At 44.9% G+C, this 21,893-nt stretch overlaps 2 protein-coding genes across 2 annotated transcripts in view; both read left to right on the forward strand.

Annotated features, from left to right (window-relative positions):
* The first annotated feature begins 771 nt into the window (after positions 1 to 771).
* The window catches only part of LOC132354538 (titin-like), a 68,075-nt gene continuing 46,953 nt past the window's right edge, over positions 772 to 21,893 (forward strand). Inside the window, 14 exon segments of the mRNA XM_059906418.1 lie at positions 772 to 1,058; positions 1,061 to 1,165; positions 1,167 to 1,245; positions 1,248 to 1,714; positions 1,750 to 2,376; positions 3,578 to 4,669; positions 4,714 to 5,209; positions 5,390 to 5,791; positions 5,910 to 6,877; positions 6,972 to 7,011; positions 7,298 to 7,934; positions 8,035 to 8,068; positions 8,192 to 11,328; positions 13,718 to 13,789. Of these exon segments, the coding sequence (XP_059762401.1) occupies positions 978 to 1,058; positions 1,061 to 1,165; positions 1,167 to 1,245; positions 1,248 to 1,714; positions 1,750 to 2,376; positions 3,578 to 4,669; positions 4,714 to 5,209; positions 5,390 to 5,791; positions 5,910 to 6,877; positions 6,972 to 7,011; positions 7,298 to 7,934; positions 8,035 to 8,068; positions 8,192 to 11,328; positions 13,718 to 13,789 (8,237 nt within the window). The 5' untranslated portion in view covers positions 772 to 977.
* Positions 20,600 to 21,484, forward strand: LOC132355316 (zinc finger protein OZF-like). The gene has a single exon (XM_059907593.1). It carries the CDS (start codon positions 20,812 to 20,814, stop codon positions 21,409 to 21,411), a length of 600 nt encoding a protein of 199 aa, XP_059763576.1. The 5' UTR covers positions 20,600 to 20,811; the 3' UTR covers positions 21,412 to 21,484.

Below are 21,893 nucleotides of genomic sequence, written 5' to 3' on the forward strand. Positions count from 1 at the left end.
GCACTAAAATTAAATAGATTACGAAAAGGACTGTGAAGAAAGTAAACTGGGTGCTAGTTACAGTATTTCAAGAAAACTACTTACCATGCTGACTTTAACATACTAAGTGTCTTCTCCATGTGTGCACACAGGGTAGACCGCTGAAAAGTGACACTGTCGTTTTTTCTAGATTAATGGCTCTGTTGAGACAAGGTGGGATGGGGGAAGTTTTCCCATGCTAATGTAAAGGGCCGTTCACTTGGTTTTAGACTCTCTTTCCCAGAATGAATTGCTCACCTGCCCCAAAGCCCTCCTACAGAAGTTCTGGAGTCATCACTGATTCAATGGTAACCCCTAATAACAGAGTGGTGAATTAATAATGAGACGTGAATACTGAGAGTTTGGAGGAAATGGCAACATTTTAGAATAACTGTAAGGTGTGCTCCCCTCCCGCCACCCTAACTGGTGCTCATTTTGCAGGTCAGCTACTTTTCTTGTCAGCCGTGTGGCCAAAGGGAGGAAGAATGCCTCTCAGACTTCAGCTTTGAGGAGGAAGTGTTCAGATTGCCAGAACTGGACTAGCACTTTTGAATTTCCCAGAATGCCAGGTCTTGTGGTTTCCTTGGGAAGCTCTGCATCCTTCCCAACCCCCCTCCACCCCTGGGCTGCTGGAGTTTGGGGCCACTCGGGTGTGCAGCCCAAATCCCGCCTCATTGTTTGGGGCCAGGGAGGGCAGGGAGGGGTTGGGGAGAGGGCCCGGAAGGAGGTAATTGTCGCCTTTGCAAGGGGAAGGATGGCTGGCGCCCTGGGGACTGTGGGAAAAAGGCCCACTCTGGTGGCGCGCATTGGATCTCCGCACGAACCTAATAACGGTGGCGTAACTAAAGATGTCATAAATAACGGGTGGGATGTTAGGCGGGAAAGGGGCGCGCGATTGCGAACGGTGAGCCCTCGCGTCGCGGCGCTGGCATAGCGGTTCGGTTCGGCTCTGAAGGAGGATGTGGCTCCAGCTCCTCACTGGCCTGGGTCGCTGCGCCTGGGAGCCGCCGCATGTTATGTCGCGGCTGCGCCTCTGTGTCGAGGGTGCGCCCCACGGCTCCTCCTCACATGGCAATGACGTTGGCTTCTAGTCCAGGCATTTCAGCCTCCGGAGTAGGCCCTGGGCCCCGTCCAGGTGACCCCCAACCCCCCACCCCCCGCGGCTGATCGAGGCTTGGTCTTCACACGTCTCAGACCCCCATCCCAAATTGCCCCATGCCCTTACACCCTGGCAGAAGCCGGGGGCTTTAATTACTTGATGTCCTCATCTCCAGTCCAGATGTTGGCCCCACCTCATCAGGAGTTGACTGAGATTGAGGTTCCATACCCGGACACGGATTCGGTTGGAGAGCTGCCTACAGGGCCAGATCAGTTTGCTGTTCCACATCAGGATCTGAATAACAAGCAAACCCAACATCAAAAGCTCCCAGAGGAAGTTCCAGTGCTGGATTGGAATCAGAATCAGGCCTTGGTTCTGCCTTCTCAACGCAAATGTAAGACTAAAAACATAGGTCTAGATCAGGCTGAAGGTCACCAGTCATTTGAAATACTTGTTCCACCTCTAGGTAGTAAGAGCTCAAAACCAATGAAGTTTATTGTTTCACCCCCAAACCTGAAGAAAGATCTAGTTCAGCATCAACGGCTTGCCAAAGTTGTTGTTGGAACTATAGGCCAATTTGAAAAAAAACACTCTCTAGTGTCTAGAACAACAGTTGCAGGGTGATTATTTAGATCTCAGTATGGATGGATGCCTTTTACCGTGAGGAGAGCCTACCTAGGGATTTTTTGGGGAGCCCAGATGAACCTCCAGAGCCCCCTGAGGAAGCTGAAATTTCTCCATCCCAGCAGGAGGCCCACACTCGTCATCCAGAGCGCACTGAGGAGGCTGAATCTTTACCCCAGCACGAGGCCCCTGCTCAGCATCCACAGACGCCTGAGGAGGTTGAATCTTTTTCACCCCAGGCAGAGGCCCGGGCTCAGCCTCCAGAGCCCGCTGAAGAGGTAGAACCACCTCCACTTCAGCAGGAGGGTCCATCTCAGCCTTCAGAGGCCCCTGAGGAACTAGAAACTTCAAGTCCCCAGGAGGCCCTAGCCCAGCCTTTGGAGACACTTAAGGAGGTTGTAGTTCGACCAGTAGCACATCATGGGGTAAATGAAGTTCAGCAGTCAAACTTGTACAATGTCACTGTTAAACCTCTGGATCTGGCACTGACCATAACTCCACAGGTCACCAAAGAGGTTGAACCTTGTCCAGTCCAGCTGGAGACCCCATCTCAGCCTCCAGAGAGCCCCGAGGAGGTTGAACCTGCGCCAGTCCAGCAGCAGGCCCCATCTCAACCTCCAGAGCTCCCTGAGGAGGTTGAACCTTCTCTACTCCATCAAGAGGCCACAACTCAGGCTCCAGGGTTCCCTACTGAGTATGTACTTCAAATTCCAGTGAGTGGGGCTTCCCTGGTGGCGCAGTGGTTGAAAATCTGCCTGCTGATGCAGGGGACACGGGATCGGGCCCTGGTCTGGGAAGATCCCACATGCCTCGGAGCAACTTAGGCCTGTGAACAACAACTGTTGAGCCTGTGCGTCTGGAGCCTCTGCTCCGCAACAAGAGAGGCCAAGATAGAGGCCCGCACACCGCGATGAAGTGTGCCCCCGCTTGCCGCAAGTGGAGAAAGCCCTTGCGCAGAAACGAAGACCCAACACAGGCAAAAATAAAATAAACAAATAAATAATAATTAAAAATGAATATCTGCTTATAAAAAAAAGAGTAACCTATTAAAAATTCTTACAGATGAGTAAGAAAAAGAACAGTATCACAATGGCAAAACCCTCATATAAAAAATTCACAAAAATACAAATAAGTTCAAAATTAATTAAAAAATAAATAAATAAAATAAAATTCCAGTGAGGGATGAGGCAGCATCTCTACCTGGCGTTCAGCGTCACGCTCATTCAAACTTGCCCAGTGTGACACTTCAACATCTGGATTTGGAATTTAGCATCAATCCAGAGCCCACTCCGGAAGCTGAGTTTCCTACAGCTCAGCAGGAGGACCTGGCTCCACCTCTTGAGGATCCTGAGGAGACAGAATCTTCTCCAACCCAACCAGAGACCTCAGCTAAGCCTCCAGAGCCTCCTGGAGAGGTTGAGCCTTCACGTGAGCGGGAGCAACCAGCTCCACCTTCTGAGCCTCCTGGGGAAGTTGAACCTTCTCCAACCCAGCAGGAGACCACAGGTCAGCCTCCAGAGCCTCTTGTGGAAGCTGAGCGTTCTCCAAGTGAACAGGAGCAACCGACTCAGCCTTCTGAGCCTACAGAGCCTCCTGAGGAGGTGAAGCCAGCAACCCAGCAGGAGACCCCAGCTCAGCTTTCAGAGTCTTTTGGAGAAGCTGGAAGTTCTGCAACCCAGGAGGAAGCCTCAGCTCAGTCTCCAGAGCCCCCTAGTGAGGTAGAATGGTGTCCAACCCAGTAGGAGATCCCAGCTCTGTTTCCAGCGGAGATAGATAGATCCTTCTGCAACCCTGCAGGAGCTACCAGCTCAGCCTCCAGAGCCTTCTTGAGGGGAGGTGGAACCTTCTGCAACTCAACAGGAAGAGCCAGCTCAACCTCCAGAGCATCATGAAATGACAGTTTCACCTCCAAGTCACCGTCATGCTCAGCATTCAAACTTATCCAGTGTCGCTGTCAAACCTGCAGATGTGGAGCTTACCATAACAAAGGAACCCACTCCAGAGGTGGGACCTTCTCCAAATCAGCACAAGCCTTCAGCTCAGGCCTCCGTGCCCCTTACTAATGCAGAATTTTCTACAACCCAGCATGAGGCCCCCACGCTGCCTTCACAGCCACCTGAGGAGGTTGAACCTTTGCCAGTTCAACAGGAGGCTCCAGCCCAATCTCCAGAAGCCGGTGCACATAATAAACCTTCAGTACAAGAGGAGACCCCAGCTCAGTATCCAGAGCATCCTGGAGAAGGAGTTATACCTGCCACAACCCAGCAGGAGACTCCAGATCAGCATGCACAGGCTCCTGAGCTTGTACCTTCTCCACCTCAGCAGGAAGCCTCAGCTCAGCATCCACAGTCTCCTGGTGAGGTTGACTCCTCACCAACCCAGTCTCCAGAGCTCTCTAATGTGACTGTAGTTTTCTCTCCAGAGCATCATGTGACAACAGTTTCTCCTCTAGGTCAGGATCAAGGTCAGCTTCTGCAGCAGCCCGATGTCACTGTTCAACCTGTGGATCTTGCACTTATCGTAACTCCAGCGTTCACTAATGAGGTTGAAACTTCTCCACCCCAACAAGAAACCTCGGCTCAGTCTACAGTGTCCCCTGAGCAGGTGGAAGCTTTGTCAGTCCAGCAAGAGGTTTCAGATCAGCATCCAACCCCCACTGAAAATGTTGAACCGTCTCCAGTTCAGCAGGGAGCCCCAACTCAACCTGAAGAGCTTCCTGAGGAAACTGAACCTTCTCCAAGGCAGCAGGAGAGCTCAGCTCAGGATCCAAAGCCCACTGAGTGGGTTGGACCTTCTCCAGTCCAGCATCAGCACCCAACTCAGCCTCCAGGGGCCTCTACAGATGGTGCAGCTCAACCTTCAGTACGTAATGAAGTGACATTCTCACCTCTAGGTCCAGGTGAAGTTGAACATCCAGTGTTGCCTATATGACAGTTAAACCCATGGATCTGGCGGTTTTCTTAATTCTAGAGCCCACTAAAGAGGTTGAACATCCTCCAGTGCAGCAGGAAGACTCTACTCAGACTCCAGATCCCCCTGGAGGGATAGACCTTTCTTTAGTCTCCGAGGAGCCCCCTGCTCAGTCTCCAGTTGCCCAGGGGGGCTCAGCTATATCTCCTGAGCCTCCTAAGGAGGTGGCACCTTCTCCCACACAGCAGGAGCTTCTGGCTCAGTCACTAGAACTCCCTGCAAAAGTGGAACCATTTCCAGTCCCTCAAGGGACCCTTCCTCCGCTTCTACAGCCCCCTGAGAATATGGAGTCTTCTCTAGTCCAACAGGAGTTCCCAGACCTACCTCTGGAACCCCTGAAAGAGACAGAACCTTCTCCAGCCCAGCAGGAGGCCCCATCTCAGCCTCCAGAGAGCCCCGAGGAAGTTGAACCTTCTCCAGTCCAGCAGCAGGCCCCTTCTCAGCCTCCAGAGCGCCCTGAGGAGGTTGAACCTTCTCTCCTCCATGAAGAGGCCCCAAGTCAGGCTCCAGGGTTCCCTACTCAGTATGTACTTCACATTCCAGTGAGTGATGAGGTAGCATCTCTACGTGGCGTTCAGCATCACACTCATTCAAACTTGCCCAGTGTGACACTTCAACCTCTGGATTTGGAACTTAGCATCACTCCAGAGCCCACTCCGTAAGCTGAATTTCCTACAGCTCAGCAGGAGGACCTGGCTCCACCTCTTGAGCATCCTGAGGAGACAGAATCTTCTCCAACCCAACCAGAGACCTCAGCTAAGCCTCCAGAGCCTCCTGGAGAGGTTGAGCCTTCACGTGAGTGGGAGCAACCAGCTCCACCTTCTGAGCCTCCTGGGGAAGTTGAACCTTCTCCAACCCAGCAGGAGACCACAGGTCAGCCTCCAGAGCCTCTTGTGGAAGCTGAGCCTTGTCCAAGTGAACAGGAACAACCGACTCAGGCTTCTGAGCCTACAGAGCCTCCTGAGGAGGTGAAGCCAGCAACCCAGCAGGAGACCCCAGCTCAGCTTTCAGAGTCTTTTGGAGAAGCTGAAAGTTCTGCAACCCAGGAGGAAGCCTCAGCTCAGTCTCCAGAGCCCCCTAGTGAGGTAGAATGGTGTCCAACCCAGTAGGAGATCCCAGCTCTGTTTCCAGCGGAGATAGATAGATCCTTCTGCAACCCTGCAGGAGCTACCAGCTCAGCCTCCAGAGCCTTCTTGAGGGGAGGTGGAACCTTCTGCAACTCAACAGGAAGAGCCAGCTCAACCTCCAGAGCATCATGAAATGACAGTTTCACCTCCAAGTCACCGTCATGCTCAGTATTCAAACTTATCCAGTGTCGCTGTCAAACCAGCAGATGTGGAGCTTACCATAACAAAAGAACCCACTCCAGAGGTGGGACCTTCTCCAAATCAGCACAAGCCTTCAGCTCAGCCCTCCGTGCTCCTTACTAATGCAGAATTTTCTACAACCCAGCATAAGGCCCCGAAGCTGCCTTCACAGCCACCTGAGGATGTTGAACCTTTGCCAGTTCAACAGGAGGCTCCAGCCCAATCTCCCGAAGTCGGTGCACATAATAAACCTTCAGTACAAAAGGAGACCCCAGCTCAGTATCCAGAGCATCCTGGAGAAGAAGTTATACCTGCCACAACCCAGCAGGAGACTCCAGATCAGCATCCACAGGCTCCTGAGCTTGTACCTTCTCCACCTCAGCAGGGAGCCAGAGCTCAGCATCCACAGTCTCCTGGTGAGGTTGACTCCTCTCCAACACTGTCTCCAGAGCTCTCTAATGTGACTGTAGTTTTCTCTCCAGAGCATCATGTGACAACAGTTTCTCCTCTAGGTCAGGAACAAGGTCAGCTTCTGCAGCGACCCGATGTCACTGTTCAACCTGTGGATCTTGCACTTATCGTAACTCCAGCGTTCACTAATGAGGTTGAAACTTCTCCACCCCAACAAGAAACCTCGGCTCAGTCTACAGTGTCCCCTGAGCAGGTGGAAGCCTTGTCAGTCCAGCAAGACGTTTCAGATCAGCATCCAACCCCCTCTGAAAATGTTGAACCTTCTCCAGTTCAGCAGGGAGCCCCAACTCAACCTGAAGAGCTTCCTGAGGAAACTGAACCTTCTCCAAGGCAGCAGGAGAGCTCAACTCAGCATCCAAAGCCCACTGAGTGGGTTGGACCTTCTCCAGTCTAGCATCAGCACCCAACTCAGCCTCCAGGGGCCTCTACAGATGGTGCAGATCAACCTTCAGTACATAATGAAGTGACATTCGCACCTCTAGGTCCAGGTGAAGTTGAACATCCAGTGTTGCCTATATGACAGTTAAACCCGTGGATCTGGCGGTTGTCTTAACTCTAGAGCCCACTAAAGAGGTTGAACATCCTCCAGTGCAGCAGGAGGACCCTACTCAGACTCCAGATCCCCCTGGAGGGATAGAGCTTTGTTTAGTACACGAGGAACCCCCAGCTCAGTCTCCAGTTGCCCAGGGGGGCTCAGCTATATCTCCTGAGCCCCCTAAGGAGGTGGTACCTTCTCCCACACAGCAGGAGCTTCAGGCTCAGTCACCAGAGCTCCCTGCAAAGGTGGAACCATTTCCAGCCCCTTAAGGGACCCTTCCTCAGCTTCTACAGCCCCCTGAGAATATGGAGTCTTCTCTAGTCCAACAGGAGTTCCCAAACCTACCTCTGGAACCCCTGAAAGAGACAGAACCTTCTCCAGCCCAGCAGCAGGCCCCTTCTCAGCCTCCAGAGCGCCCTGAGGAGGTTGAACCTTCTCTACTCCATCAAGAGGCCCCAACTCAGGCTCCAGGGTTCCCTACTCAGTATGTACTTCAAATTCCCGTGCGTGATGAGGTAGCATCTCTACCTGGCGTTCAGCGTCACACTCATTCAAACTTGCCCAGTGTGACACTTCAACCTCTGGATTTGGAACTTAGCATCACTCCAGAGCCCACTCCGGAAGCTGAATTTCCTACAGCTCAGCAGGAGGACGTGGCTCCACCTCTTGAGCATCCTGAGGAGACAGAATCTTCTCCAACCCAACCAGAGACCTCAGCTAAGCCTCCAGAGCCTCCTGGAGAGGTTGAGCCTTCACGTGAGCGGGAGCAACCAGCTCCACCTTCTGAGCCTCCTGGGGAAGTTGAACCTTCTCCAACCCAGCAGGAGTCCACAGGTCAGCCTCCAGAGCCTCTTGTGGAAGCTGAGCGTTCTCCAAGTGAACAGGAGCAACCGACTCAGCCTTCTGAGCCTACATAGCCTCCTGAGGAGGTGAAGCCAGCAACCCAGCAGGAGACCCCAGCTCAGCTTTCAGAGTCTTTTGGAGAAGGTGGAAGTTCTGCAACCCAGGAGGAAGCCTCAGCTCAGTCTCCAGAGCCCCCTAGTGAGGTAGAATGGTGTCCAACCCAGTAGGAGATCCCAGCTCTGTTTCCAGCGGAGATAGATAGATCCTTCTGCAACCCTGCAGGAGCTACCAGCTCAGCCTCCAGAGCCTTCTTGAGGGGAGGTGGAACCTTCTGCAACTCAACAGGAAGAGCCAGCTCAATCTCCAGAGCATCATGAAATGACAGTTTCACCTCCAAGTCACCGTCATGCTCAGCATTCAAACTTATCCAGTGTCGCTGTCAAACCTGCAGATATGGAGCTTACCATAACAAAAGAACCCACTCCAGAGGTGGGACCTTCTCCAAATCAGCACAAGCCTTCAGCTCAGCCCTCAGTGCCCCTTACTAATGCAGAATTTTCTACAACCCAGCATGAGGCCCCCATGCTGCCTTCACAGCCACCTGAGGAGGTTGAACCTTTGCCAGTTCAACAGGAGGCTCCAGCCCAATCTCCAGAAGCTGGTGCACATAATAAACCTTCAGTACAAGAGGAGACCCCAGCTCAGTATCCAGAGCATCCTGGAGAAGGAGTTATACCTGCCACAACCCAGCAGGAGACTCCAGATCAGCATCCACTGGCTCCTGAGCTTGTACCTTCTCCACCTCAGCAGGCAGACACAGCTCAGCCTCCACAGTCTCCTGGTGAGGTTGACTCCTCTCCAACCCAGTCTCCAGAGCTCTCTAATGTGACTGTAGTTTTCTCTCCAGAGCATCATGTGACAACAGTTTCTCCTCTAGGTCAGGATCAAGGTCAGCTTCTGCAGCGGCCCAATGTCACTGTTAAACCTGTGGATCTTGCACTTATTGTAACTCCAGCGTTCACTAATGAGGTTGAAACTTCTCCACCCCAACAAGAAACCTCGGCTCAGTCTACAGTGTCCCCTGAGCAGGTGGAAGCTTTGTCAGTCCAGCAAGAGGTTTCAGATCAGCATCCAACCCCCTCTGAAAATGTTGAACCTTCTCCAGTTCAGCAGGGAGCCCCAACTCAACCTGAAGAGCTTCCTGAGGAAACTGAACCTTCTCCAAGGCAGCAGGAGAGCTCAACTCAGCATCCAAAGCCCACTGAGTGGGTTGGACCTTCTCCAGTCCAGCATCAGCACCCAACTCAGCCTCCAGGGGCCTCTACAGATGGTGCAGCTCAACCTTCAGTACATAATGAAGTGACATTCTCACCTCTAAGTCCAGGTGAAGTTGAACATCCAATGTTGCCTAATATGACAGTTAAACCCGTGGATCTGGCGGTTGTCTTAACTCTAGAGCCCACTAAAGAGGTTGAACATCCTCCAGTGCAGCAGGAGGACCCTACTCAGACTCCAGATCCCCCTGGAGGGATAGAGCTTTGTTTAGTCCACGAGGAACCCCCAGCTCAGTCTCCAGTTGCCCAGGGGGGCTCAGCTATATCTCCTGAGCCCCCTAAGGAGGTGGTACCTTCTCCCACACAGCAGGAGCTTCAGGCTCAGTCACCAGAGCTCCCTGCAAAGGTGGAACCATTTCCAGCCCCTCAAGGGTCCCTTCCTCAGCTTCTACAGCCCCCTGAGAATATGGAGTCTTCTCTAGTCCAACAGGAGTTCCCAAACCTACCTCTGGAACCCCTGAAAGAGACAGAACCTTCTCCAGCCCAGCAGGAGGCCCCATCTCAGTCTCCAGTGGCACCTAAGGAGGTTTTAGCACAAACTGCAGTGCATTATGAGATGACAGTTCCAACACTTGGACAGGATCAAGCTGAGCATTCAAACTTGCCCAGTGTCACAGTTAAACCTTTGGACCAGGGGCTTCCCACAGCTCCAGAACCTACAACGGAGGATGAACATTCCACAGCCCTGCAGCATACTGCAGTTCCTCCAACATACCCCGAGGTTACATTTCCAAATCCAGAGCAAGTTCAGGCTCAGCATCCAACCTTGACTGATGTCACAGTTCAACCTTTGGACCTTCAACTGACCATAAGGCCAGAGCCCACTAAGGAGGATGAACCTTCTCCAACCATGCAGGAGACCTTAACCCAGCCTCCATAACCACCTAAGGATGTTTTTGTAGCTCAGCCTCCAGTATATCAGAACGCAATAGTTCCAGCACCAGATCAGGATTCCACTGCGCCTCCAACATGACCCAGTGTCACAGTTCAGCCTTTAGACCAGGGGCTTACCACAACTCCAGAGCCTACTATGGAGGCTGAACATTCCACACTCCTGCAGGAGACTATAGTTCCTCCAACATACTCTGAGGTGACACTTCCAAATCCAGAGCAAGTTCAGGCTCAGCATCCAACCTTGACTGAGGTCACAGTTCAACCTTTGGACCTGGAACTTACGTTAACTCTGGAATCCAGTATGGAGGTTAAACCTCCTCCAACCATGCAGCAGACCCAAGCTCAGCCTCCAGAGCTCATTAAGGAAGGTATAGCTCAGTCTCCATTGTATCCCGAGGTGACAGTTCCAGCACCAGATCAGGATCATGCTGAGCATCCAACATCACCCAGTATCACAGTTAAACCTTTGGAGCTGGAGCTTACCACAACTCCAGAACCTACTACAGTGTGTGTACATTCTACATCCCGGCAGCAGGCTACAGCTCCCCCTCCAGAACACCCTGAGATGACACTTGCCCAGCCAAACCTAACTCAAGTCACAATTCAACCTATGGATGTGGAACTTACCGTTACTGCAGTATCCAATATGGAGACTTTACCTTCTGCAATCATGCAGGAGACCCCACCTCAGCCTCCAGAGGCACCTCAGGAGGTTGTAGTTCAATCTCCATTCCAGCAGGAGGTGACAGTTCCAACCCCAGGTAAGGATCAAGGTCAGCACTCAACATCATCCAGCGTCATAGTTCATCATGTGGACCTAGAGCAAACCACAACTCCAGAACCCACTATGGAGGCTGGACATTCTTCATCCCTACAGCAGACTACAGCTCCTCCTCCAAAACACCCTGAGGTGACACTCGCACAACCAAACCTGACTCAACTCACAGTTCCACCTGGGGACCTGGGACTTAATATATCTCAGCAACCAAGGCCATCCGAGACAGTTCTTTTTCCTTCGACTCAGTATTCAGTATCCACAGGTCTTCCTGGTGTAAAATATACCCCAGAAAAGAAGCAGCCAGAACAGAATGCCACCACAAACATCAGCATATGTGAGCTCTGTACCTGCAAAAATGAGACGCTGTCATGTGGTGGTCTCAGCCCCAAGCAGAAGCTCCACAGAGTGCCTGAGCCAGAGCCTAACGCCTACAAGGGCACCTTCACCATCATGTAAGAATCGCCTTTCCTCATTTGTTCTCTGCATCCTGCCTGACATGGCAGCCTTTCTTCAGGTCTTCCTGGGTCCTCTTTATCTCCCCAACCCTCATTGACTGACTTTCTGTTTCTACCTTTTGTTTGTCAATGATTCCTTATCTTCATTCTCCTTCTTACTATTTTTCCCTCTCCTCCAGTCTTTTACTTTTAATTGCCCTTATGTTTTCCTTCTCCATTTTTTACCCCATTATTTAATTCCTTAACATCTACTCTTCTCCCACCTTTACTCCATCGTCTTTATAGCAACATGTCCCTCTCCCCATCTCATTGGTGGTAATACTACAAAGTGGTGAAGAGTAGAGATTCCGCAGCCAGACTACCTGGGTTTGAACCCAGCTCTGTCATTTATTAGTTTTATGACTCAATTTCCTCATCTGTGAAATGGGGATTATGGTAGTCATCATCTCATAGGATGACTCCTATGACTCGTAAATCTCCCCATGACTCGAATCTCATTGGAAGATTTAGATGAGTTAATATAGGTAAAGGTCTTCTATCAGTGCCTAGCATATATTTTAGTGTTAGCTATTATTATTATTCAATCCCTCAGTTATATCTAGAACTCATCTTTGTTCCCTGGCTTTCTATATGTAGCACCCATTTTGTGCCCAACCCAGGGCTAAGTACTGTGGGAGCCACAGAAGTGTATGGCATTGTCTCCAGAACATGACAATGACAAGTGGGAAGAAAGGGGATATGCCTTAAAAGGGAGGTAATATATAATTTAGTGTTAAGAGAAATACAGATAGGTGCTGTAATTCACCAGAACCTGTAATCACAGGGGTGTGGAGGTCACGGAAGGCTGCATGGATAAGCTAAATCTTTAGCTGGGACTTAAAGATTGGCTGTGATTTGTCAGCAAAATAATAGGCAGTACAGTCTAGGCAAAGGTGTGACTGCATGGATGATCAGAATTTAATAGATTAGTCTGGCTGTAAAGAATTGGGTTAGGCAACAATGAAAGATAGGATTATGAAAAACCTTGGCTCTCGGCAATGGGGGTTTGAAAGTTATGCTGTAAGATATGGGGAGCCACTGCAAGTTTTCAAGCAAGAGAGACAAATGATTAAAACAAGAGGCTTATTTTAGATTTCATATGTAGAGCGATCTAGAGACGAAAGCTTGATTCAGGGAGACCAAATAGAATGCTTTAGCAAAATCTTGGAGTAAAGTGAGAAGGGGCCAAATTCGACTGGTTGTGATGGAAGTAGAAAGAAAATCCCGAGAGTACTACTGAGGAGAAACTGACAAGATGTAGTAATTGACTAGAGTTGGGGGATTGTAGTACAGGAAAGAGACAAATCACATGTGTTGATGGGCAGAATGATGGTGGTATAACTGGTGGAAATCTAGCACTTGAGAAGCAGCGTCAGTTTTGAGGGAGATGAGTTCAGTCTTAGGCATCTTTTATTGGTGAGCATAAAGCAACCAGAAGGCTCTGTTTGAGTGGAAATGTCCCTCAGGCAGATGGGCAGACAGGTATCCGTTATGACGTATTTCTGACTCGCGTGAAAAATGTGCATATAAACTGAATAGTTACATTGTTGCTGAAGGAAGAGGACAAAGCTAAAGCTAAAGATTCAAAGTCATCCACTGAGTTAGTGGTTCAAACTGAACCTCAGGCATTTAACAGTTTCCCTTAAACATGTCTAATTCATGGATACATTCTCACTGTTTAAAAAAAGAAATGTCACAGAAGTATATAGGATAAAATGTGAAAATTCCACCCCACCTTCCCTACCACCAATAAGGTAACTCCTGTTACTGTTTTGATGTGTTTCCTTCCTTCCAATCTCTTTCCTTTGCAGTTTGTTCCCCTAATGAGATAATAACTTTACTCCTTGCTCAGTGACTTGTGATTTTCCCTATGCAATATGTTTAAGAGATGTTTTCGTATTAGTCCCTCTAATTTCTAATTGCCGTATCCTTCTAACACCTGGAGAGATTCTGAGGGCACTGAGCCAAAGCTTTGGTGTTGCCTGGCATAGGATTTCTGTATATTTATTTGCTGATATTGATAAATGTTTGCCATTTTTCTCATTGATGTGTAGGAGTCACTTTAGACACATAAGTGATTTTGGAAAAAAAGTAATTGGCATTATGTATCCAAGAAATTGGACAGATAGGAAGTTCAGGTTCTGAGAAGATGCCTCATTGTTTGTGCCAGTGGCCTCACAGTATGTTTTTATTAATTGTGCACACTGGGAAGCTGAGAAGCTGTGGGAATTAGAAAGCTGGTCTTCTCTGCATTTGAATATTCCCCACACGGTGGCCATGATTCTTTTCCTTAGTCTCTACATTCTTTTCCTACCTATTCAAGGATATGAACTGTGTTTCTTCACAGAAATTTCCCAGGAAACTCTATTTCTTACATTGCTGAAAGTATATGGAAGGCATACCGCTGGGCTGAGAAGCTGTGAGTATACTCTCCCCAAATATGAATACAAAAAGCTAACTGCATTGTAAGATCCTTCCTGGTCCAGAATTTTGAGGTCAATACCTGTGAGAAAAGGTATTTCCCCTTCCGTATCCCAAAGCAACCTAATGATTGAAATTCTGTGTTTATTTTAAAAGTTAAAGTTGGCAGGACCTCTTTAAAATCAGTAAGAGCCAATTTAAACTTATTTTCCATTATACAAGTAATACGTGATTATATTCTCAATAGATAACAATGAAATAACAGGTATAGTGAAAACCCTCTTTGTGCCCTAATCCCCCACCCACTACTTTGAGTTTAGTATTAATCCTTCCAGACTCTTTTCCATACGTTTGAATACATACGTATTTACAGATAGCAAAATAGGTTTGTGTGTTTTCTTATGTTTTTTTTACATAAGTAACATCCTGCAACTTGATTCCTTCATTTCATGATATGTCTTACATTTCTTTCCTTCCCATTACATAGAGCATTACCCCATTCATTTATACTCCTGCATAATATTCCATAGTATGAATGTATCACAGTTTAATAATACCCCTATTGAAGGGTGTTTAGATTGTGTCCAGTTTTCTTGTTACTTGCATTGCTGCAATGAATATCTTTGTACATGCATTTTTGTGACCCTGTTCATTTATTTCTACAGAATAGTTATCTAGAAATGTTATTGTTGGGGTGAAGACTATTTAGATATAAAATTTTAATTGCCCTCAAAAAAGTTGTGCCAGCTTATATTACAGTCATCATGCTGTGATGCCATTCATTTCCCCACACCCTTCCACCACTGGATATTCTCCCTTTTTTTTTTTTTTTTTTTTTTTTTTGCTAATGTGCCGGGTGAATAAAAGGGGTCCCATCTGAATTTGAATTTTTCTTATTACTTGTGAACTTAAATATCTTTATATGTTTACTGAACATTTGTATTTCATCTCTGAATTCTGTCCTTTGCCCATTTTTCTGTTACTATATTTTTATTGATTTGTAGAGAATGTCAGTTTAGATACATAAGTGATTTTAGAAAAAAACTTTCAAAGTAATTTTTCATGAAAATCTGTGGTCATATCCTTAGTTCAACTTGAATAGACAAGTCATAAATGACTTCTGAATTAATAATAAGAGACATAACAGTCAGTCTAAAAACAGGTATTATGACCACCTTTAAAGAGATGCCCCCTTAATCTGTCATCTTATTGGTAAGGAAAAAAATGCTAGAACCAGGCAATTTTTTTTTAATTTGCAGATTTCCTAAATATTATATGTAGTTTATATTTCCTGTGATAGTATCTAACTTGGAGATTTTATTTCCCAAACTTGTAAGAAAAATGAAAGTCATTTGGCACAAGAAATAGATAACTTCCTCTGGGAGTGGAGGGGGGTGGTAGACTGAGGGATAGAGGTAAGAGAAAAAGTTTGAATTGTGTGCTACATATTTTTGGAATTTTGTGATGTGAATATATATGACATATTTTTAAAAAATAAATTGAAATTAAAAAAATAATTTTTAAAAAGCATGTATTTGGGAGGCGATACACTATAACATGTGTCTGGCAAGGTTTGAAGATTTCTAAGTCAGCTTGAGGTTTCTACCTTATAAGCAGAGGTTTCTAACTTGAGGTCTGTTGTTCCCCAAAGCAGAATTTCTTAACCTCCCTCCTGCTCCCCCGTGTATACCTCTTTGGCAAACTGCAGAAGCTTATGTTCTTGGGATAATGTTTTAAAATGTATAATAAGTCAAAATATATAGCAAACAAAGGAAACCAACTATACTGAAATAGTTTTCGGAATATTTTTAAAATTAGTGAAATAGTAATAAATATGCTTCTCTTAACACATTAAATAACAAGATCTAGTGGTAGGTCTAATAAATATTATAACTCCAGGGTAGTGATGAGAAAAAATGATATTTCGAGGTATCTGCAGCATATACGTGATATGAAATGACCTGTGATTTCTGTTGGGGACCAAATTAACTATACTGCTGATCTACTGTGGTTTGTTGCCTACATTCATAATGGAAGGAAGTGCTGGTTTTAGTTAGAGATTTGTGAAAACTGAGATGTAATTTTATTTCCCATCCAAGTTTGGCACTCTGGATTCAGTCCTGTCTATTCACAGACCTCTGCCCTAAAAGGATGATCCACAAGTCGAAATTGCATGCACACTTTTGCGTGTGTTCAAGAAAGTGCAGTTTTTTAGGGAAAAGAACCATTGCTTTTATGAAATTCTCAAAGGATTCTTGTCTCAAAAGATTGAGGCACAAGTGTAGGGGAGAAGAAACACATTTCTTTTCCTATATTTATCCTCATGAGTGACGTTAAATGGATAATTTTTTTTAAGTAAACGTGTCTGATAGTTGATAACTTGTCAGTTTCTGAATTCATTCAATAAATATTTTTTTAGTATCTACTATATGCCAGGAACTGTTTTACATGCTAGGGTTACAGGCCCAAGAATGAAACAGCCCAAGTATCCCAGTTCTCAGGGGGTTTACAAATATATAAAAATAAGTATATATGTATAATAAATAGATATAATTTCAAGCATTGCTAAGTACTTTGGAGAGAAAGAAAGCAGGGGAAGGAGAGTAAATCAGTTCCAGAAAGGCCTCTTGTTTGCATTTTATATATATAGTTAAATCAATCAAACAAACCAACCCTGAGCCCTCTCATTTTCCTAGAAGTTACAGAGGTGGAGAGAAGGATAATTGTCAATAATACAGAATCAAGAATGAATGTGAAATTTAGAAGATTGCCTTAGACCGAACCCTGCTCAGAAGTTAGAAATTGATCTTTCTTAAATGTTACTTCATGCCTGGTTTTGATATTTTCATGGTGTGAGAAATTTTTAGATCTGGCTTTAACTCTGATTCCCCATAGTTTTAAAATGTTTTCTTCAGTCAAAATGAATATTAGGAGTTCTACAGATTAATGTATTTTATTCCAGTTATTCAGTTATTGCTTATTTGAAGCTCCTTTTTGGGTAATTTTTTGGTGACTGACTCATTCTCAGTGTAAACTTTACTTCTAGGCTGAATTTACCGTTGTTATTTTTAAAATTTCTACTATCCTGTCATCCAAACAGCTTCACAGAAAAAAACCCCATTAACTTGAAATACATACTGTTTGGTTACCCCCTGTCTTACCATGATATTCAAACTCTAAACAGTCTGATATGGGCATCAGCCAATCAGAGAAGACAGTGCCATAAAGAGTTGAGAATCAGCCCCATCTCTTTGCTGTACTTACTGAATCCTTGTCAACGTTCAAAGTTATAATTAGTATGAGTTCCACTTTTGTGTAGCGTCTTTTCATATACCATCATTTCCTGTGATGTTTGTTTATCATTTATGGTATATACATACAATTTTGTTATGCGATATGGGGAGGTAGAGTTTTCTCCTACCTTTGAAGGTATGAAAAGTGTTACCATAAATGTCGTTAGACATATTGATTTGTTTTTTTTCTTTTTGGATCATTTCCATGGAAATATGAAACCACTACTTAGAGGTGGGAAAACAATCAATCTTAGCACCATCTGTTGACCATTCCCCCTAACACGTATTCTGACAATCACTGTGATTCCTTCTAAAATGGTGAATTTCAAATTGAGGTCAGGGTCTTTGAAGCATGCTCAGGGCTCCAAGAGTTCTTTGTGGGAATTGAAGTCTTTTGTGTTTTTGTTTTAGTGATCTTTTAAAAATGTGTGTGACCATATCCTGTATAATATGAACCACCTTAATAACTGAGTTGCAGAGTTTCCAGGTAGTTATATTTTAATTCTCATAAGCTATGAGTAAAGAATTAATTTATGAGCTGGAATTAAGCTATGAGATGGAATTAATAAAAATATGTGACCAAGAGACACTGTGAGTGAAAAGCAGAAGGTTTTAAATGCAGAACTCAGTGGAAATAGTTTCACAAGGCAACATAGCCTGTGCTCAGATCCCCAAGGCTCCTGAAGGATGTACCACTGTTAATACTACCTGCAAGGAAGGGGATTCTTCCAGGCAAGAGAAACCTACCTTTGACATCTTATAGAGTTTCTTCTATACTGGCTCTCTCTACTACTCCCTCACTCCAGTCTTGGGATACTGGCTATGTGCCTTCCTGCTTATCAGATATAAGAAACAGGTGCAAAACACCACCCCCTCCTCCCCGCAGCATGTTCCTAGTCTTTATTGTGAGACCAGCGGAAGCAAAGGGCTTAACATTCCTCTGGCAGACCCAGGCGTCAGCCTTGACTGTGAATCGTTCCTGGTCCCTTCATTCTGCATTCTGGAGAAGTCATTGGCTGGATCTCTCAGTTTCCTAATTTATTCTTTAACTGTCATTTCTGCTTCTCATATACTGAGTTTTTTAAATTATTGCTAACACTTTTCATTCATATATTCTTGAGTTGATTAATGGATGCACTATCTGCTTACATCTGTCTGAGGGTAATAATTGTGCTATCCTAAGGTCCTCTGTGCTTTGTTAACTCTGATTCATTGGCTATAAGCTCTTATGTTTGTTTTTGTTTTCTGTCCTTAAAGGAGTTGGCTTTCTCACATTGTTTGGTCATTCCTGAGTGTAATTCATCTTTGTAGTTGAGATTCTACTGCGTTTGTTTCCCAGCTTTAGGGGAGAAGTGAAATGAGCTGTTGGGGCTTATTACTCCCAATGGGTTCCCCTGAAAATAAGGCAGAGGTGGAAGGTGCCTTCTGGTGGCTAGTCAGGGAGTGCATACCTTTCTTCCAGGGTTCTGGGACCTTGCCCCCTGTCTAACACCAATTGCTCCTGCCTAGAGGAAGACACCTTTTGTTGCCTGGATCAAGAAGGAAATATGTGTGGTTCATGTGTGCTGTAGGCTGCTCCTACCGCTCTATTCCAACTGATCACCCTGTAGGTAGCTCCAGGACGTTTCTGGTAGGGGAGCATTTGTGGAGCTGCTCCCACACATTGAGCTAAGGTTGTGACTTTTAAGTTATATCTTTTCTATCATTCTTAGGGATTTTGGTGGAAGTTGAAGAGGTGGAGACTTGACATGTTTCAATTGGCCAACTTGAAATAGCACAACTTCTTAGGAAACAATTCTGTATCCCTACTACATCCTAGGCAAACTCAGGCAAATATGTATCAGGATACAAATACAAGAATGTTCAAAGCAGTATTGTTTTTAATAAATAAAAACTAGAAAAATCTCAGTATACACCAACAGTTGAATGAATAAAGTGTGGTGTAATCATACTTAGAAGTCATACACTTCATCAGAAACATAATAAGTAATCTTAAATTTTCTGGTAGCCACTTAAAAATAAAAGTAAAATGAAACAGATGAAATAAATGTTAATATATTTTACTTAACCCTTATATACAAAATATTATCATTTTAACATGTAATCATTATATACATTATTAATAAGATATTCTACTTTTTTTCATACTAAGTATTTAAAAATATCCAAAGTATTATCATATCTACATGTAATCAATATAAAAATTAATGAGAGAATCTACCTTTTTTTCCCATACTAACTCTTTGAAATCACAATTTGGTTGCTAAATTTTATTACAAGTACTTGATCGGTATTTAGATTTCATAAAACTGACAGTCAAAAAAGTAGTATCACATATGCAAATTGTTGCTAACATAAACATTTTCCAATAATTACATTGAGTATCAGTTTTTTAAATTTTAATTTTAAAATAATTGAAATTGAGAGAAGATGGTGTCCTCATACCTCAGAGTATGGGCTTGGCTCGTTTGACGCTGCCCTCGGGAGGCTTCAAACAGGGGGTTGGGGTTCTACCTCCAAACCTTCCACCAGGCTTGAGCTGATCTTCCTCCGAGGCAGAAGTACTCACCCTGAGAGCATCATAATCACAGGAAGAGACCGCCAAGTTCGCGTGGGAAAGACAGACTGAGAGACATAGAATGTCGACCAGCAAAGCCTTAAGGGAAATGTAGTCCAAAGCCGGAAAAGCGGCATTGCTGTCGATAGAAGGGTTGCTTCCTGTGCATTCCTGGAGACTGCACCTTCCTCATCCTTCGGAAGGCCAGGAGGCCCCAGGGCTCAGCCTGAGTTCTAGGACAGAACTTTGGCTCCAGCATTAACATTCTAGTGCTGTGTCATTTCCCCAATAGCAGGTTATAAGCTGGCCAATCTGTATGTGATCCTCTGTTAAAGCAAGAAGACGAACTCTGGATGGTGGAGAAAGAAGTGTAAAGGAAATTTGTCCAGAAGAAGCCTGAGAAGATGATGAGCAGATAGAGAGGCAACAAGACTTGGGAGGCAAGTTGCATCCAGCTCCAGTAAAGTACAGACTGAGTAAAAAAGCAGTGAATATAAGAAAATTGGAAAAATACTTCCTCTGATCTCAAACCTTATATCTTTTAAGGCAACACCTTTTTCATCTTAACCTAGAAAGAGTTTGAAACACAATTTAGACTTAGTTGTGTAGGAAAGAATCATCAATTAGTTTGGAAATCCTGTCACATCTTACTCCTTGTGGTAATAACCCCCTTTAGGCGTGAATCAGTGTGGAAATGCCTTCATTTAAAAAATTTTGAACCCCGTATGATATCAGAGCATTCATACTGTAGAGAAAACCTATGAACTTACTGAATGTGGTAAAACTTTCACTCACATGTTGCACCTCATAAATGTAGAAGTCAGGCTGGAGAGAAACCCTGTGCTTCTAAGGAATGTTGAAAAGCCTTTAGCTAGATAACAAATCTCATTGAGTAGAAGAAAATTCATACTGGAGAGAAACCAGTGAAGGTAACAAAACTTCATTTGAGCATTAGAAAATTTAGAGTTGAAGAGAAAGCTTTGAAGGTACTAAGTATGATAAAGTTTTCTCTTGAACCTTATCTCTTACTCTGCATTTGAAAGGTCATACACAGAGAAGCCCTACAAATGTAAGAAATGTGGAAATGCCTTCAGCTAAAAGTAAATTCTCATTCATCAAAAAATTCATACTGGAGAGAAATCTTGTGAATGTGGGAAAGCTTCCATTCAGATGTCACACCTCAGTCAGCAGAGAATTTGTAGTGGGGAAAACCCCTTTGCCTGTAAGGTATGTGGGAAAGTGTTCAGCCACAAATCAACTCTCACTGAGCATAAGCATTTTCATAATAGAGAGAAACCTTTTGAATGTAATGAATGTGGAAAAGCATTCAGCCAAAAGCAGTATGTTATTAAACATCAAAATACCCATACTGGAGAGAAGCTTTTTGAATGTAATGAATGTGGAAAATCCTTCAGCCAGAAGGAAAACCTTCTTACCCATCAGAAAATTCACACTGGAGAGAAACCTTTTGAGTGTAAGGATTGTGGGAAAACTTTCATTCAGAAGTCGAACCTCATCAGACACCAGAGAACTCACACCGGAGAAAAGCCCTTTGTATGTAAGGAGTGTGGGAAAACCTTCAGTGGCAAGTCAAACCTTACTGAGCATGAAAAAATTCATATTGGAGAGAAACCCTTTAAGTGTAGTGAATGTGGAACAGCTTTTGGTCAGAAGAAGTACCTCATAAAACATCAAAATATTCACACTGGAGAGAAACCCTATGAACGTAATGAATGTGGAAAAGCCTTCTCTCAGCAAACGTCACTGTGAGAATTCATTCAGGAGATAAGCCTTATGAATGCAATGTATGTGGAAAAGGCTTCTCTCAAAGTTCATCTCTTATGGTGCATGTGAGAAACCATACAGGTGAGAAACCCTATGGTTGTAATGAGTGTGGGAAAGCTTTCTCTCAATTCTCCACCTTTGCTCTACATTTGAGAATACACACAGGTAAGAAGCCTTATCAATATAGTGAATGTGGGAAAGCTTTCAGCCAGAAATCACACCATAGTAGACATCAGAAAATTCATACTCATTAAAAACCTGTGGATATCATGAAAGGTGTTCATCAGGAATTGACATCTCATAACATATCAGAAATAATCATTCTGAAGGAAAGCATCACAAATGAGAGAAACAAAAGCTAAAAACTTAAAGGACACCAGAGAATTCATCCTGAAGAGAAAGACATTTGTGTGATAATATTCAGTATAAAAAAAACATACAGCAAAGGTAATGCTGAAACTTTAGAT

Source organism: Balaenoptera ricei, chromosome 20, assembly GCF_028023285.1.
Source record: "Balaenoptera ricei isolate mBalRic1 chromosome 20, mBalRic1.hap2, whole genome shotgun sequence".
In the NCBI taxonomy this organism is placed as follows: Eukaryota; Metazoa; Chordata; class Mammalia; order Artiodactyla; family Balaenopteridae; genus Balaenoptera; species Balaenoptera ricei.

Bases quoted from the DNA above. Each gene is read 5' to 3' on its own strand.
- LOC132355316 (XM_059907593.1), top strand. From the start codon at position 20,812: ATGTCACACCTCAGTCAGCAGAGAATTTGTAGTGGGGAAAACCCCTTT.